The 27,847-nt window shown below is 37.0% G+C and overlaps 1 protein-coding gene across 3 annotated transcripts in view; it reads right to left on the reverse strand.

Moving 5' to 3' along the window:
* Positions 1–621: 621 nt before the first annotated feature.
* FAM114A1 (family with sequence similarity 114 member A1) overlaps positions 622–27,847 on the reverse strand; it is a 34,709-nt gene continuing 7,483 nt past the window's right edge. For all 3 annotated transcript variants that reach the window (XM_083836262.1, XM_083836263.1, XM_083836264.1), the window contains exons 4-14: positions 20,426–20,539; positions 20,159–20,265; positions 19,288–19,422; positions 16,603–16,755; positions 14,282–14,405; positions 9,568–9,650; positions 8,301–8,471; positions 6,913–7,052; positions 5,547–5,619; positions 2,688–2,741; positions 622–1,181 (exon numbers count right to left, since the gene is read on the reverse strand). In XM_083836262.1, the coding sequence (XP_083692388.1) occupies positions 1,080–1,181; positions 2,688–2,741; positions 5,547–5,619; positions 6,913–7,052; positions 8,301–8,471; positions 9,568–9,650; positions 14,282–14,405; positions 16,603–16,755; positions 19,288–19,422; positions 20,159–20,265; positions 20,426–20,539 (1,256 nt within the window). In that variant the 3' untranslated portion in view covers positions 622–1,079. The remainder of the gene's footprint in view (positions 1,182–2,687; positions 2,742–5,546; positions 5,620–6,912; positions 7,053–8,300; positions 8,472–9,567; positions 9,651–14,281; positions 14,406–16,602; positions 16,756–19,287; positions 19,423–20,158; positions 20,266–20,425; positions 20,540–27,847) is intronic.

Raw genomic sequence — 27,847 nt, forward strand, 5'->3', positions numbered from 1 at the left:
TCACGGTTGTTAGTGTTATTCTGAAATGTCGTTCCTGCTGCTCAGTTATATTTTGTCTAGCCACTGCTTCAGAGAAAAGGTGATTGTTCTGACATACGACCTCCCCACCCAAAGCAATTGTCTCTTCACGACTTCATTTTTTATGCCCAAAACTGTGTTTCTGACTTGTTGGTGTCATTAACTCAATTTGATAAAAGGGTTCAAAATGTTTCAATACCAAGTTAAAACCTAAAGGGGTACTCTGGTTACACATCTGAGATGAGATTATTTTGGGGGTGTTTCATGAACAAACAAAAGGAGAGAAGTTTTCTGTTCCTTGCATATTTGACAAATTGCTTTGCCTGCAATGTTGTTCAGCCAGTTGGAATTAAGAGAGAGACATAAATGAATATGAAATTATGGGTCAGCAAATATAGAGCTTTACCCGTACTCTAACTGGCTCAGACAATTTGTTTTCAGGATAACTCTGTATGCATTGCCTCCAGAATTTTAATTCAGCAAAGTTAATGCCTGTTACCGTACAACTCCTTGAACACAAAGCGTTATGTAAGTGGTACCGATTTTTACAAGGTTATTATTTACTGCTGTAAATAATATTTAACAGCCACAACACCATGATAATTTGTTCTTGTTGGCTAAAATTAAATACTGAAACCAACTTTTGAAATTTACATTTTTAACTGGCAGTTAGGAAGCAAAGAATAAAAATGGTCATTTGGGCTGAAATGTTTAAAAAAAGCCTTACATTCTAATTTGCTTCACCCTGTCTACAGCTGAAAGGGTAAATATTTAGAAACTATTTATGTCAATACTAACATCAATAAACTATTGATTCAGTTTAAATTAATGCAAAGGATATACTCTAACGGAAAAGAAATTACTTTTCTAAATACTTCTACAGTCAAAAAGTCTGAAAGAGTACTAAAAAGTTGCTCAATATTGTATGTGCAAAACCGCGTTTAGTGTCAGGACTCTGAGTGGCCAGACGTCTTTCATACCATCTCTTCTATCTGCATACATTAAAGGGATTAGGTCTGTGGTTTCTGTTAAGCCCAGTGGTCACAACTGCTGCGAAACTGTCACTCTTGTGCTTTCAGACAACTGGTCTTGATATGTGAAATTTGCAGAACTGGAAGCAGTAGCTGGAAAGCATCCTGAATATAAGTAGTACTGTTGCAACCCTAATGGGGAGAGAAAACACATGGTTTATCAGTATAGCTGTCATGCGTTTCAGGAATTGCATTGTACTTTTTCAACAAACAGTGCCTTTTTTAGATCTGCACCATGTTATATTAGCATATGTATTCACACAAGATTTTACAATCTGTAGATAACAAAATGCATTCAAAGAGTTTACAGAGAATAAGCATGGCCTATATAAAAATCTGATTTCCCCTCAGTTTGGACTCCTGGAGAGTTTTGTTTGTAATGTGAGTAGAATAAAATGCCACTGTGTTCAGAAGTAGGTTTGACTCTTGTAATACAAATCAGCTAGTCTTCCCATCAACAGAACTAATTTTGAATCTGGTGTAGGAGGAAGTGTCACTGAAATTAACAGTTTGAATTATGATAAGAGTTTAAAAACATTGTACTATTTACGGAATTTCTAATGCTCCGTGAACCTCGGCTGTACATATTTGTTTACAAATCATGAGGTTTAAGAATTACAAAACAGCTTATTCCACAATTCTGGACATTCCCAGATATTGCAATTCCATACAAAGATGTGTCAGCTGCAATAGCAAATTTACCCCATAACAAAAGGAACTGTATAGCAATCTTTACTACAGCTCTATTCAATTTTCCATTATTTTCCTTAAAGCTACTGTTAATCTACTGAAAAAAATGCTTATTTTAAAGTAACCTTTTCTTCATTTTTAAGGGATCATGGCTGCTAGATACAGAATGACAATTTGTAGTCACTGCTGTATGTGTATGTCTGTTTAAAGATGTGATCTCATCAGCTGAGTTAAAAGAATTAATGCTGCAGATAGTACACATTTAGTACGTGTAGTACTTTATGAACATATTACTTCCTCTTGACCTCTTCTCTCCTCAGTAAAACTGAGGCACATTTTGCTTACTGTGCTTTTCTGATGAAAAATAGATGTGATGTTTAATAGAAGAAATCACTCATGAACATTTTGATGTCGATGCATGGTTGTCCATGTGCTGACCAAGCCAGCAGCTAGACTGTGAATCTTTGTTGAAATCTAAATGCCTGTGGACAGGAAACATCGTAGCATTCCTGCAACCCAAACTTTAAAGGAAAACATAGGCTGAAACTATCTGTGAGTAAGAAATACTTGTAGGATTTGAAATAGGTAACAGAACAGTAAGAATAGACTTAGCCCAGGCAACTTGTGCATAGGTTAAAAAAGGGCTAAGCAGCACATCACTAATTGCCTGTTGTGCTCTGACCCATGCAGCCGCAGCACTTAAGAACTGGCCAGTCTCATTTCAGTCACAGTTGGTAAGAATCCTCTGTAAATGCAGTATCACTGCTACAGTGTTTGTGGGAGAGGCTGAACACAAAAAAACAAGACGTTTATGAGCTGGCACTGAACAGCTAGAATGATATTGCCATTACTTTTTATACAGTTCTTTCTTCAGACATAAATGTGGCCATTTCATTTCAAAATCATCTTCCTACGGTATTTCCTAATGTGGAAAAGGTGAAGGCTTACCTCTAACAGCACGCTGTTGATGAGGGGGTTGAGAACTTCTGCCTTCATACTGCTCTGTAAACCAGAAAAAAGAATGAAATGCCAGGACAAGAGAGACATTTAACAGAAATATATTGGCATCTGAGCAGTGGTTTTATGAATTCTAGACAGGCCTTGTTTCACCTTGATTCTTATTCAGACTGTTTATCACAGTATTCCTTATAACTGCGTCTACATTTCATGCACACTTCAGTAGACCCCATGTATTTCTACCACTGAGTACAATGAACTAAGGCAGACCCAGGGTTTTACTTTTTCATTAATTCATGTACCATGGAGTTTCAAATGCCTTGGTTTCTTACGGATATGAAATTGATGTGATTACACTGTCTGCCCATCTGTCTGCCAGTGCCCTTTTCATCCCCCTCAAAGTTTTTTAACCCCTGGCTGACTTCCAAGGAAGTAAGGAGAAATACACATTGGAAAGATAACGATGTTCTTAGAAGTTTCAGGAAAAGGCAGATGTAAAAGGCCCCGATTAGTTCCCCTTCAGAAGGAAAAACACATGAAACAGATCTTCAACTGGAGGCAGTGTATGTTGAGCTAGACAACACAGGCTGACCAGTGAATCTGTGTGCGACTAGCTCAGCAAGCACAGCATTTTTCTCAACCACCAGACAGGAATAAAGATGGGTACAATGGGTAGTGATATTACTAGAGGCTACAGAAATCAAAGCCCTAGAAAACAGATTCATCAACTCTTCTGCTTTTTAAAATGGCAGAAGTTTTTTTTTTTCTTCTCACTATTCTTTGTATTGTGATTTTTAGAACGATATTAACCTCCAGCAAGAGTTGCTTTCTTCTAATACTGAATGGTGGACTTCTTTAGAACAAAGGGAATACAATACCCATTAATGTAACTGAAGGATGTCCCCTTAGAACCTTGTGGCTTTCACATCACAGATTTAAAGAAACACGATACATCCAAATCTTAGCTCAGAGATGGCAGAACAAAAGGAAGATGGTTAGAAAAAAAGAAGTGCAATTTTCCTGACAGTTACTAGAAAATCCATTACAGAATGTTCTGTTCATTGTCAATAAAGTCCAGAAACAGACAGAGAGCAGTATCAAATACTACGGACTGTATACATCAGTAAGTTTAAGTTTGAAAGAAATCTTGCATAGCGAGCAAAGCTGTTATTTCTTACTTCTGCATTACTGCTCACTCTTAGAAACACTGCCAACGTTATAGACTATGGGCAGAGCCAGCACTGTAACTAACATCTGAATTATACAGATATAGCTAATAGGGGCAGCAATGTGTTTAAAAAAACGCTCTCTTCTGTTCTACACTATTTCTGTTTCGCACGAGTAATACACTTCGCAAGATACTGGAATATGTTTGTGAAACCAAATGCTGCTGGCAGCTTAAGGAGAAAACTGAACCACTGGGACATGCAGGAAGAAGCAGATTTGTGAAGACTCGTGTGTGATTAGTGCTCCTTGCTAACCTGCCTGATCATGATGAGCAGAAGTCCCACATCTTCCAGAAGCTAACAGGGATAGGACAGCACATAAAAAACCACCAGACAGCCCAACTCAAACTTTCTTCTAGAGAGGATGTTGGCAGTGAGAAGTGTATTTATGCTCAATTTCTACTGTGCCCACACAAATTTTCACAAGAGCAGTCTGGTCCTACAATCTGAGTACAGAGTTTATAAGACCAAAACCTAGTGCAATGCTTATGAAAGCTTTAGTTTTCATTTTCCTGAGTTGTGCCAGCTTAATATTTCATGTGCAATTTACTTTTGTGTCTGTGCATGTATTTACTGCAAGTGTCACACAAAAATATGCTAAAACACAATCCCAAGTTGCAAAATAAGCAGATTCTTCCAGAGTAATGTGAAGAAATGTAAATTATTCAGAATAAAAGCAATCCAATAAGCCATCTTCTCTACAAATAACTCTTAAAAAAAATCTTCAGAGATGTGCTAGAAGAGCTCATGGGAGAACTGAAGAAATTTCCTTTGATGTACATTCACCCTCTACTGGAGTAATCAGGAGAGCCAGAACTCTTTTCTGACATTTATGAATAATTTCAGCAACAGCACATTTTTTTGCCTCTGGATCCTGCCAGAATATTCAGATGTCAGTCATTTTTGAAACTCTTTCTGCACTACAGGCCCTGAAAAGGCCTTCACTGCTCACCTACACAGTGTCTCCCCATTTGTCTTCAGATTAATGTCCTCAGGCTAGTAAAAGGAAAGGGAACAGGAATGGGAAATAAATTACATTTCTGGCAAAGATGTTCACAGATAAGTGGATGTTCCCAAATGGCCTATCTTGGGATATAAAACAGTGTTTTTTAAGATGGAAGACCAAAGAGATTTTCTAATCTCTTAAACCTTTTCAAACACAATGGCCCTGGGACAGGAGATTTAGCAAAGGCTAAGAAGACAGCTCATGAAACCATCTTAAGGTGCTGGAAGTATTATCCACTAATGACTTTTTCACAGATGCATTCAAAAGGGATAGGCTAAGTAGAATAAAATGTCATCAAGTAGTGGGACTTCAAATGTGGGGCCCTTTAAGTGAGAGTAAACGAATGCTGAGAGGTGATGAGGAAAAACGGGAGAATAGTCTCTAGAACGGCAGATTTTAAAAGGCTGGGGACATACTGCAGTCTATCAAGGCTCATAGACTTTCTCTACAACAGGGAATCTGCTGTGAGAATGCTCTTGTGTTCTTGATCTGAAGAAAGTAGTGCCCTCTTTGCTGGTACCTCATGTAAAGCCACAGGATTTAGATAATAATTTCTGTTTTAAGAAGTGAACTATGTTAATAAAAACCCAAATGGTACAGAAAATGTTGTTATCTTACCCCAGCTGCTGTTAAAGAATCAGAAAACTTCTTTGATAAAGATGAAACTTCATTGCACATGGCACTTGTAACACTGGTTTAAAAAAAGAGAGACAAATACAAAATTACATCCTTGTCCTGGTAGTGGATAAAAAGCCAGGCATCAACTTCATCTTGGAAGCCAACAATATTCTTAAGGCAATTTGGCTTCTAGTAATATTAAAAATATCTCAGGATAAATTTTACTCATGGTATAAGTTTTATATTCCCCCATGGAAAAATCCAGTCCTGACTACAGCGACAAAACAATGTCATGTTGGCTCAAGCACTAGTATTTTTTTTTGATATGACATTATTTTTTTTAATTCTAAACCTTTAGTTTAATTATTGGTTTTCTGATTGCAGCAACACAGTTCCTAGAAATGCTGTTGGAAAAAAAAATCAAACTTAAAAGTGAATAGTGAGAAGTTTCTTATCTGAGCACAGAAAACATCTATTCTGTACCAAAAGAGGAAGTATCCTTGTGGTTACAGCACAAGAGAACAAGGAGATCTAGTCCTATTTCTAGATCTTTCACTGTTTTACTAAATATTCACAAGTGCATCGCATTGAACCTCATCCTGCAAAGTGCATCATACTTTTGCTCTAATTCTGCAAAACACTTTTTTGAGTACTTTGTTTCAGACTGAAGTGTTTCCATGGACTTTGCTAGGGTTATGGCCATTCTTAAAGATAAACATTTGCTTACATGCTTTACTTACTTTGGACTCAACTTATTACAACATCTTATGGTGAAATCTTTATGAGGTAAGCAAAACCCACTGAAACCAGTAAAATTGATTACTACAGAGAGCTTTAGATCTGCATTCTGAGTCTCACTGGGTAAACTGGCTTCTTAAATTTATGTATGTTATGTTGTGTATTACTACAAACTTACTGACAAGAGTGGTCTTACTGTTTAGAACCACAGACTGATTTTTGTTTATTTTTGGCAGATAAGAACCAGACAACGAAACTCTACTGGCAGATAATAAGGCTGCTTTATGCACTCTAAAGGCAAATTCTGTATATGCTAATACAATATATGTTCCAGAGGTGACAGGCAACACATCCCACATGAGCATATACATTCACTTGCTGGGACAGCAACAACTTTCAGCATTCGAACAGGTCAAAACAGGTTTTTGTAAACATGCTAGCCACGTCGAAAAATTATAGGTAGCCTACCTGACTTGATTACATGAGAAAATATAGCACCAGGACCCTAAAGCCAACGTTGTTTGTTAATTCATGAACTTACCATGACTTCAAGTGCCAAAAGCTCAACAGAACTTCACGAGTTTCAAGCAAATGTCAAATGTTCATATATGAAATATATAACACTCACTTTGTCAGTACTTTTGCTTGATCTTGAGCTGTTTTTTCTACTTCCTGCCCATGTAGAATTAATTCTGCTAGTTTATGAAGCTGTTCAATACAGCGAGCGGTTACCTCAGCCAGACTTTCAATGGACAGCATGTAGATTTCCTTAAATGAAATTAATAACAGGGAACAATATCATCAATATTAACAACACACATAAACATACATATATATATATTAACTAATTTGTAAAACAGAATACTCCCCGTACCGCCCCCAAATGGAAATATGGACTGCATGCACCATAAAGTCATCCTCACAAACAATACTGGAAAATGAAATACCCACTGATAAAACACAGATGTTATGCTGATCCTGGAAAATTAATAAGAAAAAAATCTACTATTTATTTGGATGGGAGCTTTGTCGGACCCTCAGATTTTTGAAAATAGAGCTTTTAAGACTATTCCTAACAAATACAAAGATCCCTTAACTGTAGAGTAAGTCATAATTGCTTCCATATGGAGCCAAAAGCATTGAGTCATTCCTCAGATGAATTTCCAGATTAGAAGTGGATAAGTCTCCCAATAAAAAAAGTGTTTTTTATCAGCTATGATAAAAAACTCTACCTAGCACTCTGGCAACACAACTTTCACAAGCTGGTGCCAGTTGGAAATTTGCAATCACATAAAAATCTTTAATATATACAATGTAACTCCATTGCCTTATTTGGACTTTTTTTCGTGTAAGGAAACATGGCAGGTAATTAAAATTAATTCAGAAAAACTTGACAAAGATCCAAACCACATGTAATATTGCTATAACTTCACATAAAATATTCAATAACAACTAACCATATCAACAGGAGGGGTTGTCTAAATGGACAAAATACATTTAGCCTTCAGTGCTATCTTTCATAAGGAGAATTAGTACTTGTTAATTGCCTAACAAATATTTGTTTTGTCTGTTTGTGAGTCGAACTATTCAAGAGTTTAAATAAGGTTGCAGATATTTTTCCATGTATTGTCACTGGGAGAAAGAGATGCTAAGGAATATTGACATATGACCTTTGAAGTCCTATAGGTATTGCACCACAGAATCCCTCAGTTCACTGTATGTTGTGTATAAACATGTGTACTTACGAAAACATAGACGGGAAAAAAAGGGATAAGCAGAGGTCCTGATATTTTGATATTTACTCATGGGAAAAGACCAACAGTAAAAATATTTATGTAAGTTAATTTCCTATTGGGTCAACATTGAGTAGTTTTATATTAATTTTTCTCAATACTTCCATGAGTTTAACAAATAAGTACGACACATAATACCAACACACGAAGATAAAGAAGTAATATTATCTAACAATGTATGAGAATTTGCTTAATTAAACTTATCCTCCAAAAGGTATTTTACCTCCACAGTTTTGTTCTTATTTACTTCTGTTTTATCATTGTCAATTTTATCTTCTCCTTTTTCAGTCTTTTCTTCATCAGGTTCTCCAGGTTTTTCATTTAGCTTCTCTTCTATTTCTACTGATGTGGAAAAACTGGCTTCTTCCAGCCACTCATGAGCTTTCTTCCTAGCCTGCCAAACACAGAACCCAACCCCAAAGTACAGTTCAAATGAGGAATATAAAATGATATTCCAAAATGTTAATTAATAGTACATTTAATTACTTGCTTTTTTTCATTCAGAAGTTTTAAATATATCATGCCTCTGGGTGGCATTTAGTTAAGTGTATATTAAAGAAACTGTAGGGAGAAGTATTTCTGACTGCATAAAGATAGATCAGCCAGGGATAAATCCTGTCCAGGTATGGCGTTCCTCAACTAATATACCAAGTTGGTGTTAATACCAAAGTTACAAAGATTTCAGCTTTATGAGGTAGCACTCAAAGTAATTTACATGGAAATAAATTTCCCAAATTAAAAATTAAAAGGGTGATATACAGAAAAGCAAAAAATATTGGAGAGGTAAGAGAGTTGTCCTGAACACTTAAAGGAAAACTAATTAGAAAAATTACTGTATTCTCACCTGCCTTCCCAGGCATGAAAATAGATTAAAGTGGAAAAACCTTTGTGTACAACTTCAGAGACAATGGTTACGGTTAGTAGGAAATTTATTATTTCTCTTTTTTAATGTAAAGTTGAATTGAAACACGTTAAAACCTAAGCCTGATCTGGTTATCTGTAGTCTATCTACGCTAGGGAGATTAATATTCATCTGAGCCAAAGATCAGCAGGTTAATCACCTTTAAGGGTGCCTGATAGTAAAAATGTGACTAGCAATGTAATTAGTTTTTGCCATCTAACTTTTAGGTGATTAAAGCTAGATGAGATAAATTCAACACCTCCCTTCTGGCTGAAAAGATCTGGAGAAGTCCCTCAGAAACATGAAGCACAAGAAAAAATAATTCCGAACATGAATGTTGTCACTGTTCTTAACACGTAAGACCAGATCTGCTGAGCTGTGTTCTGCTGAGACACCCCTGGTCCAAGACTTTCTAATATGGCCAAGTGTGGGAGCTAGGCACTGCAACCGCATTGCCTTCCTAATTTCAGCTGTTCTATGAAAACTTTTCTATATTTACCCTTTTAGTCCCACCCTCCTGTACTTTGTTTTCTGAACTGTCTGATCTGAGCTAGCTACAGCTCTGTGTCAGACCAGAACAGGCACTAACCTTGTTGAGTTTGTCAGGAGTAGCAGCCACGTGTAATTCAAATAGCAGCTCAGTAAGCATGCTCACAAACTCTTCTCCCATGTCTGTTGCAAGAGAAAACACAACGTTTTTTGTCAGGGTGTTAGAGCTATAATATTCTACACAATCAAACACATCTAGTCAAATAGCTTCCCTAAGCACTCCAGCACTTGAAAACCAGTGACGGTGATGTAAAAGAGGGGGAGATATATGCTCAAAGAAAAGAAGAGTAAAAGCAATATAGATAACTATACAACTAGATGTCCTAGCTCGACACTTTGACCATTCTTTCCACTTCATTCTAAACTCCACTAAGTTTCACTGAGACAAGAAGGTAAGAAGAGAAGTTGCATGATCCCTAGTTATCTGACAAAAATAGATGACCTACTAAATAACCAAGGAAGAGATACTACCCTCTTCTTTCATGACAAAGAATAAAAACTGCAGCAGGGCCAGATCCTAATACAGTTTCAGAGGAAACACACTGGAAAACACGTTCTCTACTGTTCTGTCTGCAAACCACATCTAAGAAGTGTATATTCTTTTGATTTGAAGATTGAACTTTGCTTAAACAAAGAATGTTTTCTGTTCTGTTTGGAGTAACGGGCCTTAAATCTGCACTTTTATTACACAAGGTCAAGGTAAATACCACTAGTATTTGAACTTCACCTTCATTATATACATCCCTTTGACTACCTGCAGATGCCATATTCTAACATGCTCTAAGCTCCTAAAAGTTGCTAATTTGGTTGTTCTGTTCATCTGCACTGAATGAGTTTGGAATTTTCATTAACATTTCCTGATGGAATACGCAAAATCTGTTTGTTTTTTTTTTTTTTAGCTTGCTGATGCTAAAAGGTTAAAGTCTCCACACTGAGCCCGATAAAAGTCTTCAAAAATGAATTTCATGTCTTGCTTTGTTCTCACTTTGTGTCTTGAACACACCGAATTTGCTTGTTCTTAAGACAATGCCAAATTGTTTTTTAAACTGCAGCACACTGGAAACTGTTAGGCAGTTCATTGGATCACTGCAGTGTTAGCAAAATTGTTGATAAATGGCATATTCAATTCAGAGCTCAGTTCGGTTACTTTCTCCCTTAACCTCACATGCTTGCACACAAAACCTTTGATGTTAATGGATTTTAAAATGTAGGCAAAGCTACTTTTTTTCTGGTATCTGCCTCTCAATATTTCATAATCAACTGAAAGGAAAAGAAGCTGCAGTGAAAATTACATGAAAGAATTGCACAATCAAAGCAAGAAAAAAACACCAGAGAGAAGGCTATGCATTTGGCTTTCTCCTACTTGCATCAGAAAACAGACTTTCCCTTTCTGTTCATACTGATTTTCCACCTATATGACTGAGCCTAGAAAAGAGACACAAAAACCTCCAACCCCAGTTTCAAAGTTGTCAAAAACAAAGCCTAGCCCCAAACCTTTCCCAAAGCAGTCCTCCAAAGACCACTGCAGTAATTTCTCCTTGTGTAGAACTGAAAGCGTTTACTGTAGAAACGGAAAGCAGCGCTAACACCTCTGAATGACATCCTGGGAGTCTAAGGTAAGAATGGAACCTGAGAGTTTACGTAAAACAAGCAGCCACCCTTTTCAAATATTTGAATGTAAAGTATTGGTTTTCCTCTCAGCTAGTCTCTTATTCTGCTGAATATACACAGCATTGACACGTCACCACATAAATAACATGACCTTGATCAAAAGAAACTGGCACCAAATTAGACAATAGGTGGTGATTAACCTGTTTGTAAATATTGTTCAGTGGATAGATAGGATTTAACATCTTCAAACACCATTAGATAATCTCTGGCTTCTGTAAGGGGTTGGCTTCATCATACAAAGGGAAAAAACCATGCACGTTTTATCAACCTAAGAAGCAAAAATTAAAATCCTATGGAAGGAAGGTTCATTATAGCTATAAACTAGTTAGCAACCAGGATTAAAACTCAAAATTCTTCCATAGGTTTTAACATAGCCTACTACCTCTTGCAAGATGAGCCAGCTGAAGTGAAATTATACACTCCTGTAATAAAAATAAGCCATTAAAAGAACATATGGCTTGCTGGCTTGACTTTGTAAGTATAAAACTTATGAATGTGATTAACAGGACCTTAGTTAGCCTGGGCTAAGAACATAAACCAGAATGAAGCCTTCTCTTTAGAACAAGACATGAGCTGCACTTAACCCTGATCAGCCAACCTGTTGTTAAACTGTACTGTCTTTCATCAGTGCTGGATGCCAAATGATATTTAAAATTTCTCCTAACATTAAACTCATTTTCTTAGTGTAAATTAAAAGATCAAGTGTGCTCCCAGAAGGATACACATTGACGCACTCCAAAAAGCTAAACTTAATTGTAAAATACGACCAGAACACTAAGTGCAGTCAATAGAGTGTCGCTGGAACATAACCCGAATTATGTAAAGGCTGGCAAACCAAAGTCCGAATGAAATATGAAACACTTTAATAAAACTGTGCTCCATCAGAGGAAGCAGACATGCAAATCCCATGCAGCATTATATGTAAACGTGCTGGGTATTGTTTTTATCTGAAAGTGGCAGACTGCTGTCATGTAAGGGCCTATTGTTGGAAGTCTTTAAGTTTTACGAGGTTTTATTCATCTGCTCCTCTTACTAAAAACACTTAAGATCCTGTGCATTAACAATTTAGGAAAAGGTCTGTTTTCCGTGACTCAGGAGGTTTTATGAAGCTCCTAAGAAGCCTTCACTCACTCTGACAGATCTTAATGACGACAACATATTTTTGGACTAGGACACTGCCTAGCGGAGACGTGTCAAAGCACTATATGGTGTTAAGAGCACTCTCTCTACAGTACATGCAGTGTTGCATGTACTACAGGTTATGGGAGAGGCTGAAGAAATGCCACAAGTCCCCACTTAGTAGTCTGACCACATTCTGTCAACTCCATCCTAACAGAAAGCTACTTTGAAAGGCGATTCACTTTTCTATTATTTTTGTGTCCTCTAGTGGAACTAAAACTTATCCAACTTAGTATTAATATGTGAAATTTATCTGTAGTTCAAGTACTAATAAATCTTGAGTTTGACTGCACTAAAGGATGTGAGTCATTTTGAATTGCAGCCTGAAGTAACACCCATTTAACTGTAATGCAGAGAGATCTTGTGTGTGGTTATTATTTCTGTTGTCACAGAGAGGAGGATATGTTTCACTGTTGACTGACTTACTTTTGCAGGGGAAAACCTGCAGCAAACTCTGACTTTGTCCCTTTTTTTTAAGGTGCTCATTGTCTTGATTCCAGCACATTTAGAAGGCCAGTTAATTTTCAAGGAGAGTGTTCAGCAGCTGTGCTTCACTGAAAAAAACAGAACTTCTAACTACGAGAGGAAACATCACTTTGTGCAAGAAGCAGAGCTTTTTATGGAGGCTGGTTTCAAAGAAAGAAACTATTTCCCATATAAAGTAAGGTACAACACACATCTCATGAATCCTCAATCTTTAGCAGGTAAAACACTTTCTCCACTTATTTCTCACAAACCCGCAGAAGGAAGTGGAGTTTTAAAGAGTAACAAGGGAAAACACAGCACAAAACTCTACCATACTAAGACTTTACACTGAACACTTGCTATTCGTTCCCCTGAGAAGCAATAAGCTACCTGTGAGAGACATCAGCCATACTGAGCAAGCACTGCTTGAAAGAACACAGTCTGATGAGGAAATACTTTCCAGTTGGAATATGTGGATGTTAATGCAATTTCTCTAACTTTTCTGAAGGTTAGAGAAATCGTACCTCAGCATCTTGCAGAATATAGGCAAAGCACTCCTGAGAAGATCAAAAGGATGCGAAGAAAGATCTTTCAAAGTAAGGTTCCGAATACAATGTTTAATGGCTTGAGACAGTGTTCAGCCAAGGGGATTCTTTTTATTTGCTAGAAGAGGTTTGGCATGGATCTCACAGGCCTGGAGGTATAAATTATGGTAACTTTTCCTGACCCGAGTCCATTCAGGGGAATGCCAAAAGTCCTAATCGGTTTAAGACACCCATTTTCCTGCTAACTAGAGGATCCATGTATTTTGTGAGCTATTTTATGGACTACCACACTGGTCCCACCCTCTTTAATGTTGAGCACTGTGATAGTTAAGGCATGTTCTGCTATTTTAACTTCTTTCTAACACTCCATATGCAACATCTTGCCAAGCAACACCTAGAAGGCAGCACTGCCACTATGTTTCAAAGTGCCTTTTGTTCAAAGAGTTCAGATTTTTCAAGTCCCTTAATTACACTCTAATCCTTTCCCTATCTACCAAGGGAAGGTGCAAAGTTAGGATGAAATTGCTAAATAGAAAAGCATTGTTAAATACTCCTAAACTTTCCAATTACACAACTTTAGAAACAGACTCTGTAGCAAAACCTCAATCATCCAGAAAGTTATTTTCCCTTTTTGTTTTGTTTTCACTGATGATATAGCAAAATAGCGTAACATCTCTTTATCTTGTATTTTCTTTATCTCATACTTCAATTACAATATAAATCCAGAGTTAAGCATTCTTTCAAGTTACAGAACTTCCAGTGTAATCATTTGAGTGATTTTCTTATAAAGAATGTTAAGATAACAGAAATTACAGTTTGGATTTTAATTTTTTAAATTACTATATACAGAAGTAACAATTGTCCATATAGTTAAGTCTCTGTATTTCTGATTACCTTTCTGTGCCTGCACGACTTCATCATCTGATTCCTTTGGAATGAAAATCTCTTTTATAGCAATTAAATCATTTTTCACAGTCTCCAACTGCTCTCCATCAAGCGTTTCCAAATATGACTGAATCTGTAAAAGAAGGGACATAGAGCAGTCAAAAATGAAGCAGAGACTTTGTTAAATTGCTAATTTTGAGCCTGATACCAAAACAGGCTAAGAAATGGAAACTTCCACTAATTCCATTTCCAAATTACGTAGACTTGTCTTTAGTTCTCATTAACATTTGATTAAGTATCGCAAAAGTCACACCAGCCTTTGTAAGATCATCGGGTCTCTACCTTCTCCAAGAATGTTTATTTTGAATTATATATCAGTGGTTTAACTGCAAACTGTAATAAACAGTTGGGGTTGTTTGGATGAAGACAGCATGCAAGAAGAGCACAGACACAACTCACACTTAGCTTAACATTCATGAGAGCCTGATTTTCCTCCTTCGGAATCCCACCAAAATTTATTGATGGAGCACTGATCTACATGTTCTGAAGAATGTATCAAGACATCTTTTCAGCTAACTGCGAGTTGCAGATTATCTGCAAGTCCCTGCATATGTAATAGGGTGGCATGCCCAAGAGGGATGGAAACAGCTTATTTGAATCACTGTTTGCACTACAGTTATGTTGCGTTAGTCTCACGATCCCACTCTCTACCTATGGAAGCCAAAAGAAATGTCTTCTCTCTCCTTGTTATAAAATTTTACTTTAGGCTTGTTTCAAGGTGTTTATTTTTTTACCTTGCTTCACCGAAGTGCAGACTGACCCAGTGAGAGACTGGCGAGACACAAAATGCTTCTCTTGTGTTCCTCCTTGGCATGTCCAGTTCATATGCTCAGGGTAAATACAAAATAAAGGTGGGAGACCCAACTCAAGATATGACAGACTACCTAGGGTTTTTGTGTCCATTTCATATGATAACTGCCCAGTCATATGATTTCCCATTCATGATTTGCCCAATTCATATGATAACTGTGATTTTTTAAAATAAAAGTTTAAAAATATATATATATTTTAAATCCCTGCTATTAGAAGGACCAAGGACATCAGCAATGCCTTCAGTTTCTGTTGCATTCCTGTGGGCCCATCAGAGTGTAGCTTTTAGGCTGTTATTATGGTCCCAAGCTTATAAGTACTGAGAGTATGTGGTATGAGTGTGCGTGGTATGGTGTGTACTGTGTAATTTGAATATATTCTTTGAGCCTTTTGGAATATATATCAGGTAATTGGACTTATTGACCCAGACAGTTGCATTCAGTCCTATGCGTTTTTATCTTCTAGATAGCTGAGAAAGTAGGACTGTCAACCAGTAATCTAGGGGTTATCTAGGACATAACATGCAGCACATCAGAAACCTCAAGGTTACAACTTGCACAAGTCTTACCGTGCAGTACTTCACAGTAAAAGAAAAAAAACAAAACAACATGGAGAGTATCTACCTATCTGCTATTAAAGGGAGCCCCTATTATTTGTGTGAGCAAATAAAACCTTAAAAAATTAAGTTGGTTATTTTTTATTAAAAATAACCCAGAGGGTAAGAAGTGCTAATTACTAAAATAAACTGAAATAAAATGTATTTTAAGAAATTTATTCAGAAAAATGTTTCAGTAAAAAACCACTGATGCAAATTTACAAAAGTTCTAGTAACATACTGTCAGTGTTCTACTGATCTAGAAGCAGTGTCAGCAATTCAACAGCTGAAATTAAAAAATATATGTATCATATAGGTGTCAGTAGCTTTAGCATGTTCTTTGGAGAGACATAAAGCATTTGTATACTTCCAGTAATGGAATTATTCCTGGGGTAGTCTTCTGTAAGTTTAGAAACCAACAAAAAAGAAGACAGGATTTGAATAATTAATCTGGAATTAATTTTAATTCACTGGTTTCCAAGTGTAGTAGGTGTGAAATTCCTGAGTATAATAAGTATCAGTGCCTGATACAAAACCAAAAGACTTGAACCTCCTTGCAAACTCTGAAAAGATATCTGCACAGTGTTACAAGCTGAAAGATACACACTATGCATGATCTTAACAAAAATAACTTTCAGTTGCAAAGCTGTTTCTTTTGAGCTAATCTTTGAGTTAAATTCTAGGTGTATTGAGATGAATTTCCTGAAGCCACAGACTTGCCCCTGGGACCCATCCAGCTTTCTCTGAAGCTGATGGAAAACTTACTGTTCATTTGCACATGCAACTTCATAGCAAAATTAATGTAAAGAACAATTTATTTTTTTTTTTACCAGCCATTGTGACTTATCCAGTCTGCATACTGTACCTGGGTTTCACTTTCATTAGACAAGATTTCCAGAGCTTCAAGATGAGACAAACCCTGGAACTCATCAAAAAGCATTCCATAATGTGCTGTCCTTTCAACTGTAACTTGCTGGGCCCGTCTCTGTTTCTCTTTTTCTTTAGCTTCTCGTAACAGCTGCAAAAATATACATCATTCCTGTTGTTTTATTGGTGGTGCTGCAGGTATGACATTTTATTACCTTCCGCTTCTGCTTGTTTAGAAAATAGTAATAAAATTTGGGACTATATCACACCTACAGAGCTGAAATTCTAGAGCTGAAATACCTAACTTTTTTTTTGATAAACTTCTCTAATAAAATATTTAAGTAGTATTCTGAGCATGTTTTTCCCAATGGTAATCACTAACTTTTTTTTTTTTTTAAACAATAAACAAACAATCTTGCTTATGTGTTCAGAAGTAATATCAGCTATGAATACCATCTCATAAATCTAGCCACCAATTGCAGTGGAAGAAAAATAAAAAGGACTATTTCATATACAGCATTAAAGACTCATGCAATCCATTTCACAGACCACAAAATGGGAAGAATATTATTTTCAGGACCTACCTACCTACCTGCATAAGTAATGCACCTACATAAATATTTCCTACGTACATAAAATATTTTTAGTAGATACTGAAATCAGTTTGATGTGACAGCAGGACTGACAAAAGAGATCTGACTAATTAGGTATGTCTTTTCCAAGAGTGAGGCAGAACTATACTTCATATACTTGGGGATATTTTGGAGTGATTTTCTTATACAGCAGAATTTCCAGGAAAGCCTGGCCACTTGTATGAATATGCCACTGTAAAGGTGGTAAATTCACCTCAATCGCATTTTAAATCACATATAAGCCTCTGAATACAGGTAAACTCACACCACTTACACTGTTCCATCATTCAAAATTTCTATGATATTGTCTTCAGTTATTCATTTGTTACATAACTCTTACGATGACACATTTTTCGAAGTCTCCACCTTCAAATCACACATAAAGTTTTATGTACAAATCACCTAAAAGGAAGCACTATGTTATGAGACCCATGAGAACTGATTTATACAACTTTCTGCATCCAATTTTATGGGTGGATTCACACATACTGTTAGGTAGGTATTGTCAGAGGCTCATTTTAACCCTATGTGCCTGACTGTGTGTATAGTCAGCAGGATGGCTCAGACTGCTTACAGGCCATTTCAAAGCCCAAACCCAATTTAGTCACTACAGGTACAGCAAAGCAACATATTACAAGGCATTGGGCATGGCTAGGGCACTGGAACTTGATCATTTATAATGTTGATTTTTTATCGCTTCTGAAAGACCTACCCTACATTGTATCAGGCTTATTTTAAGCATTGTTTAAATTTGATTTTGAGTAATTTGACAATCCCACTTGTCTCTTTAATTTTGATGTGTTTAAAATCATTTTAAACGTTGAAACTATAAAAAGAAGTCAAATACATGCCCCGGTTAAGTCAACAACAAAATCTCATTGTTTTACATACAGACAGCATTTCATATATGGCATCAAATATGCCTGTATAAACAGCCCTGTGTTTAAATTCATGAATCCTACAATCTGGATTAATTTTCCCAGATAGATCAAGTTTTTCAGTCTCTATAAAAAGCAGGAGCCACTTTCATTACTGCAGGTCTAATGCTATTACCCTGTGAAGTGCTTTGGGGTGCCCTCCATGAAACATGCTCTACAAGCTTAAGCCTTAGTACAACGGCTAACGTTACCGAATTGGACACACACACTCAGAACCACACTGCGGTGCAGACTTCAGCTGTGATACTGAGATTGTAGTGTGCTATGCCTGCGTGCATTTCCACTTTATTAACGGTGACTGTTTAAAATAGAGTGCTGCTGCAACAGACACATGTAATATGTGTAATTACGATAACATTCTGTACAAGAGTTATTTGCTTTTGGCCTACCACAACAGCAATAGTCTGTATCAATTTACAAGGACTGATACTAAAGATGAAATATCTCATCAAAGGAGAGATCCCTTACTACTTTCTACTGGGTGGTAAGTGCAGTAAAATTAAAGGTGTTTTTTTTTTTTCTTCCCCCATGTATATTGATTTCCACAACCTCCCTCCTCTCAGTGCCTGGAGAACTAAAATAATTTTGTACTGGCAGCACTTACATGTCTGTTCTATTATCACCATATCTCTGAATGTTTAAAGATACAAGTCATGACTTGACTCCTCTCTAAGGGTATATTTAGTTTAAAAGGACATAAGATATAACTTTTCCCAGCTTTAACTCCTAATGAAACACACGTCATATTCCAGTATTACTCATTTCCAGGGAAATTAGTATAGGGATGTTTGTGCCGGAGGACACCTATCTACAGCTGTTACAAAACCACTAACAATTTGATTGTTTCTCCAGAGTATAATAATTTATTACCACATATATTACCTCATCAAAATCAGCTATTCCTCACATAATTAAGCAGAAAGGATGATTTTACATCATCTTTTGTGGTTCTGTGAATAAAAAGAAACTGTAGGAAATACAAAGCACAATATTTATTTTTGTAAGCCTAGCCAATATCTACTGCAATAAATAAAGCCTCTCCCTGAGGCATGCGAAATTCTGCAAAAAGAATCTGAAACAGCACTGACAGAGCTGTATTAAAATAAATCCAACCTGAGAGAGAGAAACTGTTCTTGCCATCAGTGTTTTTGTTCTCTTAAATCCAGGATCACTTTCTGCAAGGACATTCATGGTTGTCTTTCCAATAAATTCCAAAGCATCTAAGCCTCCAGATAATACACTTTTCCCCTGTATAAAATAATGAAATGTGGTTATTTCCTTTCTAGCTTATGCCAATATGAACTGTAAAGAGTATTACTTTTGCTGATGCCATCTTTGAACATTCAGCTCCCTAGATTTTCTCTGCTAAAGCTAACATTAGGATTTATATGCTCATAAAATTATGCTACTTTGTTCTGAATACATTTTCAAAATGAAAAAAATCAACCATACAAATATTTGCAGTTAATTGAAAGACTCACATGAGAAGAAATGTAACACCTGTTGCCTATGAAAATTTTAAGAGCAATACCACTTTTATTTTATGGCAGCTTTTTATTTATGTGGCAGCTAGTCTGTGGAAACATGTTTTAGGTAAGAAAAATATGGAGACAAAGTCTAGGTAAGAAAAATATGGAGACAAAGTCTATCGTGAACAGGATGAGACTGCCCTTATCTAACTGATTTCTAAAATTTTGACATGTGATAACTCTGGAAGTGTCTATAGAAATGCAGTTGTTTTTCCTGTGTCTTCTTACTAGAATTATTCCTCACTCAAAATTTTTCAGCTACACTGAAGAAGAATTTTCATTGGCTAATGACTTCAATTTCAGTGAAAGAAACCTGAAACAGACTTAGAACAGAACTGTTTTTACAAAGACCTACAACCCAACAAACTCCACTTGTTAAATGTCACCTGCCGTGAAGTTACACCTAAAAATGATCAAAAATACCTACAGGAGAGAGGTCTGCTAAAATGACTCACTGTGTTCTGTACAGCATTAGTAATAGCTGACAGCATCCCACGGGATCCAGATGAAGGAGAAGAAGGAATATTCTCAGAAGAGCTTTGGTTCAGAGAATCCTCTGCTTCTAGCAACAACAAAAAAAGACCAAGCTACAGTTTTCTTTCACCCCTATGAGTCAAAAATCACAGTAAACTGGATCCTGTGATCAAAATATTAAAATTTCTGAATTGTATTAATCTGGCAGTGTCAACGAGTGTCAAAGATTTCAGTGAACTTGAACTTACGTATAATTGATGTTTCAGCTGCAGGATGCTCTGCTGCTTCTGAAGATGCTGAACTTGCATTATGAATTCCCAGGGTAGTTCCTGCTTTTTCCTTTACTGCTGTTATCCCATGACCTGCATTAAAAACACACTTTAGATTATGTGATTTGAACGCTTATTCCAAACAGCGTGTAGCATCCTTATGTTCCACGAATGATCACCAAAAAAAAACTGATCATCAGAGTAAGTATTAAACCTACCTCACTTGTTTCACTTATTTTCTAGGTTAATAGTTCACTTGTTCTACTATGTCCAGTACATTAACTGACTAGAAACAATAAAGTTAAAATATAATACAAATGACACTGGATCAAAGATGTTGTAAAACTTGTTTCAATGACACAAGTAAGTTTAATTTAGTTCCCTACTTTTTCAAAATGCTGAATATTCTATTAGAAAGTTTAAAGAGAACTTGATAATTCTCATAATGCCATAGGGTTTGGCATTGTTCCATTTTCAGAGGTCCAGAACAATTAACCTTATCTGCCTTTTGATGAACTGTGAGTGACTGCAGGGTTGAGGTGAAAAATCTGTTGTTCAGTATCCTTCACTAAGTACTTTAGGAACACTGACCCAATTATTCTTCCACTTGTGCACAATCTCCTATAGAGATCGTGCCCTCTGTGCAGATGCACATGCAGTGACTCCTTAACTCTGGTATACTAAAATGGTCCAATTTTATGTAAATAATGTACATATGTCATTAGTGTTTTTATCTGAACCATTTTGGCATGCTTTTTTACACATAATTTCCAAAAGCAGATTACATGGACTGCTAATATTCCACTATAGGATAGGGTGAGATTGGCTGGTGGTCAGCAAAAGGAGGCAGTAGCTTCCTCATCTGCATCAGCTGTAGTTGAAAAATGCTGCCCTTAATAAAAGAATACCCTGAAATTGTCTGCCTACTCTGCTTCTGGATATAACCCTAAGCAGTCATGCTCATGATGTACTTATCTCACCACAAATAACCCAGCTAGCACACCTGCCTTAGCTGGAAGCTTCTGCACATCAGCTGACTGCAGTCAGTAACCAACGAGCCAGGCAAGCCCTCCTGTTTATTCCATAACACAATGAAATGGCTTCAGTGACCCTATTTTCCTGGGTCTCGCATGGTACACTGTTACTGCAGTGCTTGTAAAATTGATCATTTCCAGCAGTAGGGCAACACAGAGTACTTTAGTTACCTGTCCTAACTACTTAGAAGTATTAATGATGATCCAGTACTTCTTTGTCTCTCTACCTTAAACTGAACTGTAACTACATAAATAATTACAGTAAAGCCATTAATACAGATGCTTAGGCAGACACTTAGACATCTAAGGCAGGAAGTCAAGTATAACAGTTCATCACATGTTGTCCAAACTTTCTCACAATTGCATGTAATTCCTATTAGAAAAGTTCAAAACATCTTTTTGAGTTAATTACAGCAAAACAGCCAATCATTTGCCAGTGGTCAGGCAGCTGGACTGGATCTTTGTATGTCCCTTCCAACTGAACTATTTAATATTCTACATGTACATACACATGTATAGATGTATGCATATATACAGTCATACAAATATGCTTCTTGAAAACCTGATTTTTAAAGATACGTCAAAACTATTTGGAATGGAGTAGGAAGAAGGAAAGCCTAAATTTATGATTCTGTGATTTCCAGATGGGTTGCATATCAGGTGCTCTACGGATTCAATAATAAATACACTCCAGAAACCATATGTGAAGCAGCTCTACTGAAAGATGACATACAAGAAAATTGGAGTATCTGCAGGAAAACACAAAGTAAAGAACAGATGTTCCCTAAGGAACAGACCAGCAGAAACAAGTGATTTTCCATATGAGAGTATAAATTACACAGAGCCCTGATGTTTTACACTGAAACAGAGAAACAAGGCACATAAATCCTCTGACCTGTCTAAAGAAAATACAGCCTTTGCCTATTTCATCTCGTGTCTTACAACCGCATAGGACATGCTAGGCTATCTGCCACAGCAAAATAAATCATTGCTGGATAATTTGCCTCTTGTAAAATCTGCTCCAATGCAGATACTGGAGAGTGGAGTACTACTTTGTCTAATCCCAACCTCCTGCACATTTTAATTGGCTCAGTGAAGATATCTGCATGAATAGATTCTTAAGTCACTTCTTTACTCATCAGTTTCCTGAGACTCACTTAAATAACTATTAATTGTGCTTTAAAGCTGATGTAAAAGATACCTGGTGCCATATTCTTTTCCATTTCCCCTGCTCACATTTTTTTTAAATGAGCAAAAGCATTCCGTTCTTTCCGTTGACATAAACTGCTTAAAGATTTTGACTTGATAACATATTATTGTCCTTTAATGCTATAAAAAATAAGATATATTTGGCTAAAATTTCAAGTGTTTGTGAAAAAGTTACTGATTTTCAGATTAATTCTTAATTTTTTTTCTCTCTATAAAAATGCATTGTTTTATTTTTATTTTTCAACATTCTGGATTTGGCTCTCATAGATTTGCAGATGAGCTTATACCTCCAAGAAGATTTGCCTTCATACAGTTGCTGTACTACAATTTACAGACTTAGGCAGCATTTTCAAGGCTGTGGTTACATGCACGAGAACGACAAGGAAGTATTTCAGGTCAGCTAGGAGCATTTTTGCTGAACAAAGCTGCATGGCACGTATCTTTGACTGCAACAACAAAACATCAGAATACCGCAAGTGAAACAACGCAGCACTGTCAGAGACACATACTTGCACAAACACTGCAGAACTACACGCTGCGTTGGAAATGAAAATAATAATTTTTGTTTTCAGAAAGCACAGAAATAAAAGGGGTTACGGGAGACAAGCCCACATTTTAGAGATAATGTCGCACTGTTTTTCTTACACTGGGTGTGGTAACAACGGAACTGATATCGTCAACTTAGGAGCACCTCAGATGCCCCCACTTACTCATCTGAATAGCAGACGTGAAAGAGCTACTGGTGCTTGCTTAAGAAGAAAACCACACGCTTTCTTAAGTTTGTTTTTCTGTGCTGTTGGTTTGTTTTTCTTGCCTACATGATGACTTTTTTTTTGTATTGGCTGGTAATTTCAGCAGAATATTGTTGTTTAGCTTGCTGGGTGGAATCTTTCATTTGAGAAGGCAGATTTTGCAAGCACTGCCTAAAATGGCCTACCTTTGAGCTTGCCTGATCTGCCCGAGGCCAAATCGCAGCGATCACAAATGTTTTAGTCAGACACATCCCACTTCACTTCAGGCACTCTCATCTTCCACCTCCCAGCTGAGCAGCTTTGGCTTCCCTGCAGACAAGAGGCAGACAAACCCCTCTGGAGGGTGGTTCAGCACATCTGAAACCTCAGCCACTCCTGCAAGAAACTCCGTGCCTTGTCAATCTCACACTCCCAGGCAACTGGACTCCGTGCTTCAGTGGTACAGGTAGGGAGGATGAGTTTGCAATTTTGTCTCTGGCTACCCCAGTCTGTAACCTGTGTTGTACCACTGGGGGTGTCCCTGATGAATAACTGATTGAAATTAAACCTATTAAAATGAACGAAGCTTCTCCCAGTTTGAGCTGAAGATTAAGGCCTTCAGTTAGCATCTGAAACTGACAGAGAAACTGAGGAACCTGAACACTGGTGGAAGGAATCACTCCACTATATGCATATAGGTGTGTGGAAAAGGCAGCTGAACTCTCTCATATGCATTAAAGAAGTGGGACCACACTGTGCTCACTTTCAGACTACGCAACTGGCACTCCAGTCACTTCAGGGCTTTAGCAAGATTATCTTCCTTGCAGTTAAAACAAATACACTGGCTAGAGTCTTACAATACTTATGCCATCCAGTCTGTAAATCAGAAATAATTCCAATTAAGCCCATAAATGAGACTAGTTTCAGATCTCCTTACTGGAACTGATAAAAGGCTTTAATAAAATAGCAACAGGCATAAAGGCTGTTACAGCAGTTTATTGGTTCTCAACCTCTGGTGCATCATAAGCCCACGTTAAAAGACATAAAGATAGCAAATGGGACTGCAGTCCCCAAAAGTATGTCCACAATCCCTCGCATCTGTTACTTGCACTCAGGATTCTTAGAGAGGAAGATCTGTAGAAGGGGTTTGCTGCTACTGCAGCTGTAATGTGCTATTTACAAAATAGCTGAGTGACCACCATGTGATTTCAGGCACAAAAAGAGTTTTCCTTTAATCGATTGAAAAACTGAATTATGCAGTGAAAAAAATACATCTTCTGAAGAGATTAACTGTCCTTTTTTACGACCACAGAAAATAAAGGCATAACATTCAGCCTCTATTTTTTATGTAACTCTTTATTTTATAACAGGGGAAAAGAATCTGTAGAGAATGGAAATGATATTCACATCATTCCAATGCTTCAGTTTGACATTATCTGAAGCGTTTGCATTTCTGTTCAGCACAGACTTAAATTTAAGCTATGCAATGCTGACTAATACACATATCCATGTGTAATAATACCCAAGTTCATGAACAAAGTGACATCACAAGTGACATTTCCTTCCCTCACACTTAGGGACAGGAAAACAAAGTTTTCAGCATATGGGGAAAACTATGGGTGTCGGGTATTTCTGTGTGTGGTTCTACTTGGTGATGAGCTAGATGAGAAATGTACATAAACACAAAATTATCAAGAAACCAGAATATAATTAAAGCAATGCATGAAAGAGATGCATTATGCAGCTTTATAATACAAATTTCAGACCATGTGAATTAACTAGCTGGGTTCTGTTTTTATTATTTCTGTTGTATTAGAGGTAATGACACATGGCAGCCTAATCAAGGACACTGGAGTTTCAAAAAACAAAACACGCAAACTTGTGTGGAGTGAAGCACATGCATACAACATGATACAGAATCATAGAAAAGCTGATATACAACAGGCTTTCCTTGGGAAGGCAGCCTGTTCAGTGCTGTAACTTCTGCAAATATACAAAAGGCATAGTTCATCCATATAAAAGAATATAGTATATGAAAGACAAGGCTTGTGGAAAGGCAGCAGCTTTCCTTAAACCAGCAGATTCATTTAGTTGGAAAGAAAAAACAGGCAAGTTTTCAAGAATACAAGCCGTTTTTTAAAAACAAAAGTCACAAGCTTCAAATACAGGCTGCAAATACATTTTGCCCCAGTTAAGCCTTGGGGCTTAAGGTTTGATGTCACTGCAAGGCTGACCTAACGGCTTCCTGGTGCTGGTGAGGGAGCTCCTGCTCCTGTTTGTCCCTTCTGTTTGCTCTGGCACTTACCACATTCCACCGCAAATTGGTTCAAGGAACTAAAGAGGCAGAAAATTGATTTTTCTTTCCTCTGGGGTTATTTGTACGCCGATTTGGCTTCCTGAACTGGATTACCAGGTGCTCAAAAAAGCAGGAGTGCTGGCACACGAACGAGGAAGAAACATGCAAGGAGAAGAGAGGTGCAGGACTGCACATTTCAGTGGCTGCCAGCCATCAGATGGGCTTAGCTTGCAGCAAGGTAACTCAACCCCGTGGTAAAGTTTTATCAGCACTGTTACTAAAACACTGGACTGTGTAATTGCTGATTTAGTAAGCAATACAATTTAAAAGAAAGAGGGTAAAAAGATGACAATAACCACAAGTTCTGTCTCCAGATCACACTGAGCTTACTTCTCCCATTCTATCATCCCAGCAACTATTTCAGTGGGTCTGCTCCCCTGTGGTTTCACAGAGGGGACAGCCAAACTTCTTACATCTTTAAAAACAAAACAAACCCCGTTCACCTCAGTAACAAGGCAGATTCAATAACTTTCTTAGTGTGACACCTAGTGTCAGACACTGAGCATGGTTCAGGCAGTGACTGCTGCTACTCCCAAAGGCATTGTGTTATCAGTTGTGTGGAGGAGGATCACATCAGCCTTTCACAGGCAGAAATGCCAGGGAAAGGGGCTTTGATCCAAAAAATGTCAGTCACTTTAAAGACAACAGACATTTTGTCCAGAAGACAAAACCATCACCAAAACAATCAATAGCTACGTATGCAGGTAGTTACAGAGAGATAAGATAATATTACACGGAAACTATTGCTGGAAACTAAAATCAGCAATGCTAAATATATAGACATGCAGTAAAAATGCTAATCTGTTTGGGGGCTCTAAATCAGGGTTTGATGAATAATGCAACTGGGATCCTTGAACAACTGTTTCAGCTCAGTCTTAAAGAGAAAGAAAGTATTTGGTAAAGGCTGAATGTATTTGGTTAGGCCTTTAATATGTTATCTAGTCCATCGCAAATTGTTTCTGCTATTTTTACATTGTAGAATTCTGAAAAAAATGAACGGTAAATATTTGTCATGTTTCAGAAGGCATGCAGCTGTGCTATACAGAAACAATGACAGAGACAGAAAAATCACATACTGAAGGTGTTGCTGATAAGTCTAATTCCAGAAGAGCAGCTTTACTTATACCATTATACCATGCACTAAAGCAATAAGCAACATTAAATGGACTGGATCATGGCAAATCCATTTTCTGATGTAGAACAGGAGATGAAGCTGCTCTGATATTGGTTGAATTGCTCAGATATTAAAAAGAGTAACTTTGAGGGGAATAATAAATATTTAATAAAAAGAAGAAAGCTTATAGAAATTCCCAGTAGCTTTTTTCTTCTGTTTCTCACTGAACCAGATATATGGCATACCCAGCCCAACATCCTGTCTATTATAGTGGCAGGCAGTAAATACGTACCAGGATCAAGCATGAATTTCCATAACATACTACTAGGAAACAAGCCCTCCATATCAGGGATATACACTATTACTTGCTGTATTGATTTCCCAGAGCAAATCTAAGATTATGTATGTAGCATTTTAAGTTACCTTGGGTTCTGCGAACTGTATTAAAATGTTCGATTTAGCAACCCAAGTAATAAATTCAAATGCTGTTAATTAAGACTTAGTATCCATATCAGCCTCAGAATATCTTATAAGGAAAACCAGAGAGACCTAGTATATCTGACTATAGGATAGTTGAATGTCAATTTGTTTTCTGCTTCATTCAATGCCTATTTTATTAAATAAATTCATACAGAAAAGTTAGATCCACAGTTACTAGATAGGAATATGGGAACTCAACCCTACCCTGACCCCAGGGTCAGGAAGTCTAAGTTGTAAATTACAGAAAACAGGAAGAGAAAACAGCAGAAGTGCTGGTGTGTATCTACACATCGGTTTTTAGACTCCTTCCCAGTTGCAATAATTGACAGGTAAAAATAATTTTATTTTTTTCTTGTTTTCTTTTCTGCTTGTGGATGCTCCTTTGCAACTTGTAACTGTTCCAACCATGCTCACTTTACAATAACATAAATGCTGCAAATATATATACATGGTGAGCATACACCTATTTTAAATAGA

The sequence above is a fragment of the Anser anser genome, assembly GCF_964211835.1.
Source record: "Anser anser genome assembly, chromosome: 4".
Classification (NCBI taxonomy): domain Eukaryota; kingdom Metazoa; phylum Chordata; class Aves; order Anseriformes; family Anatidae; genus Anser; species Anser anser.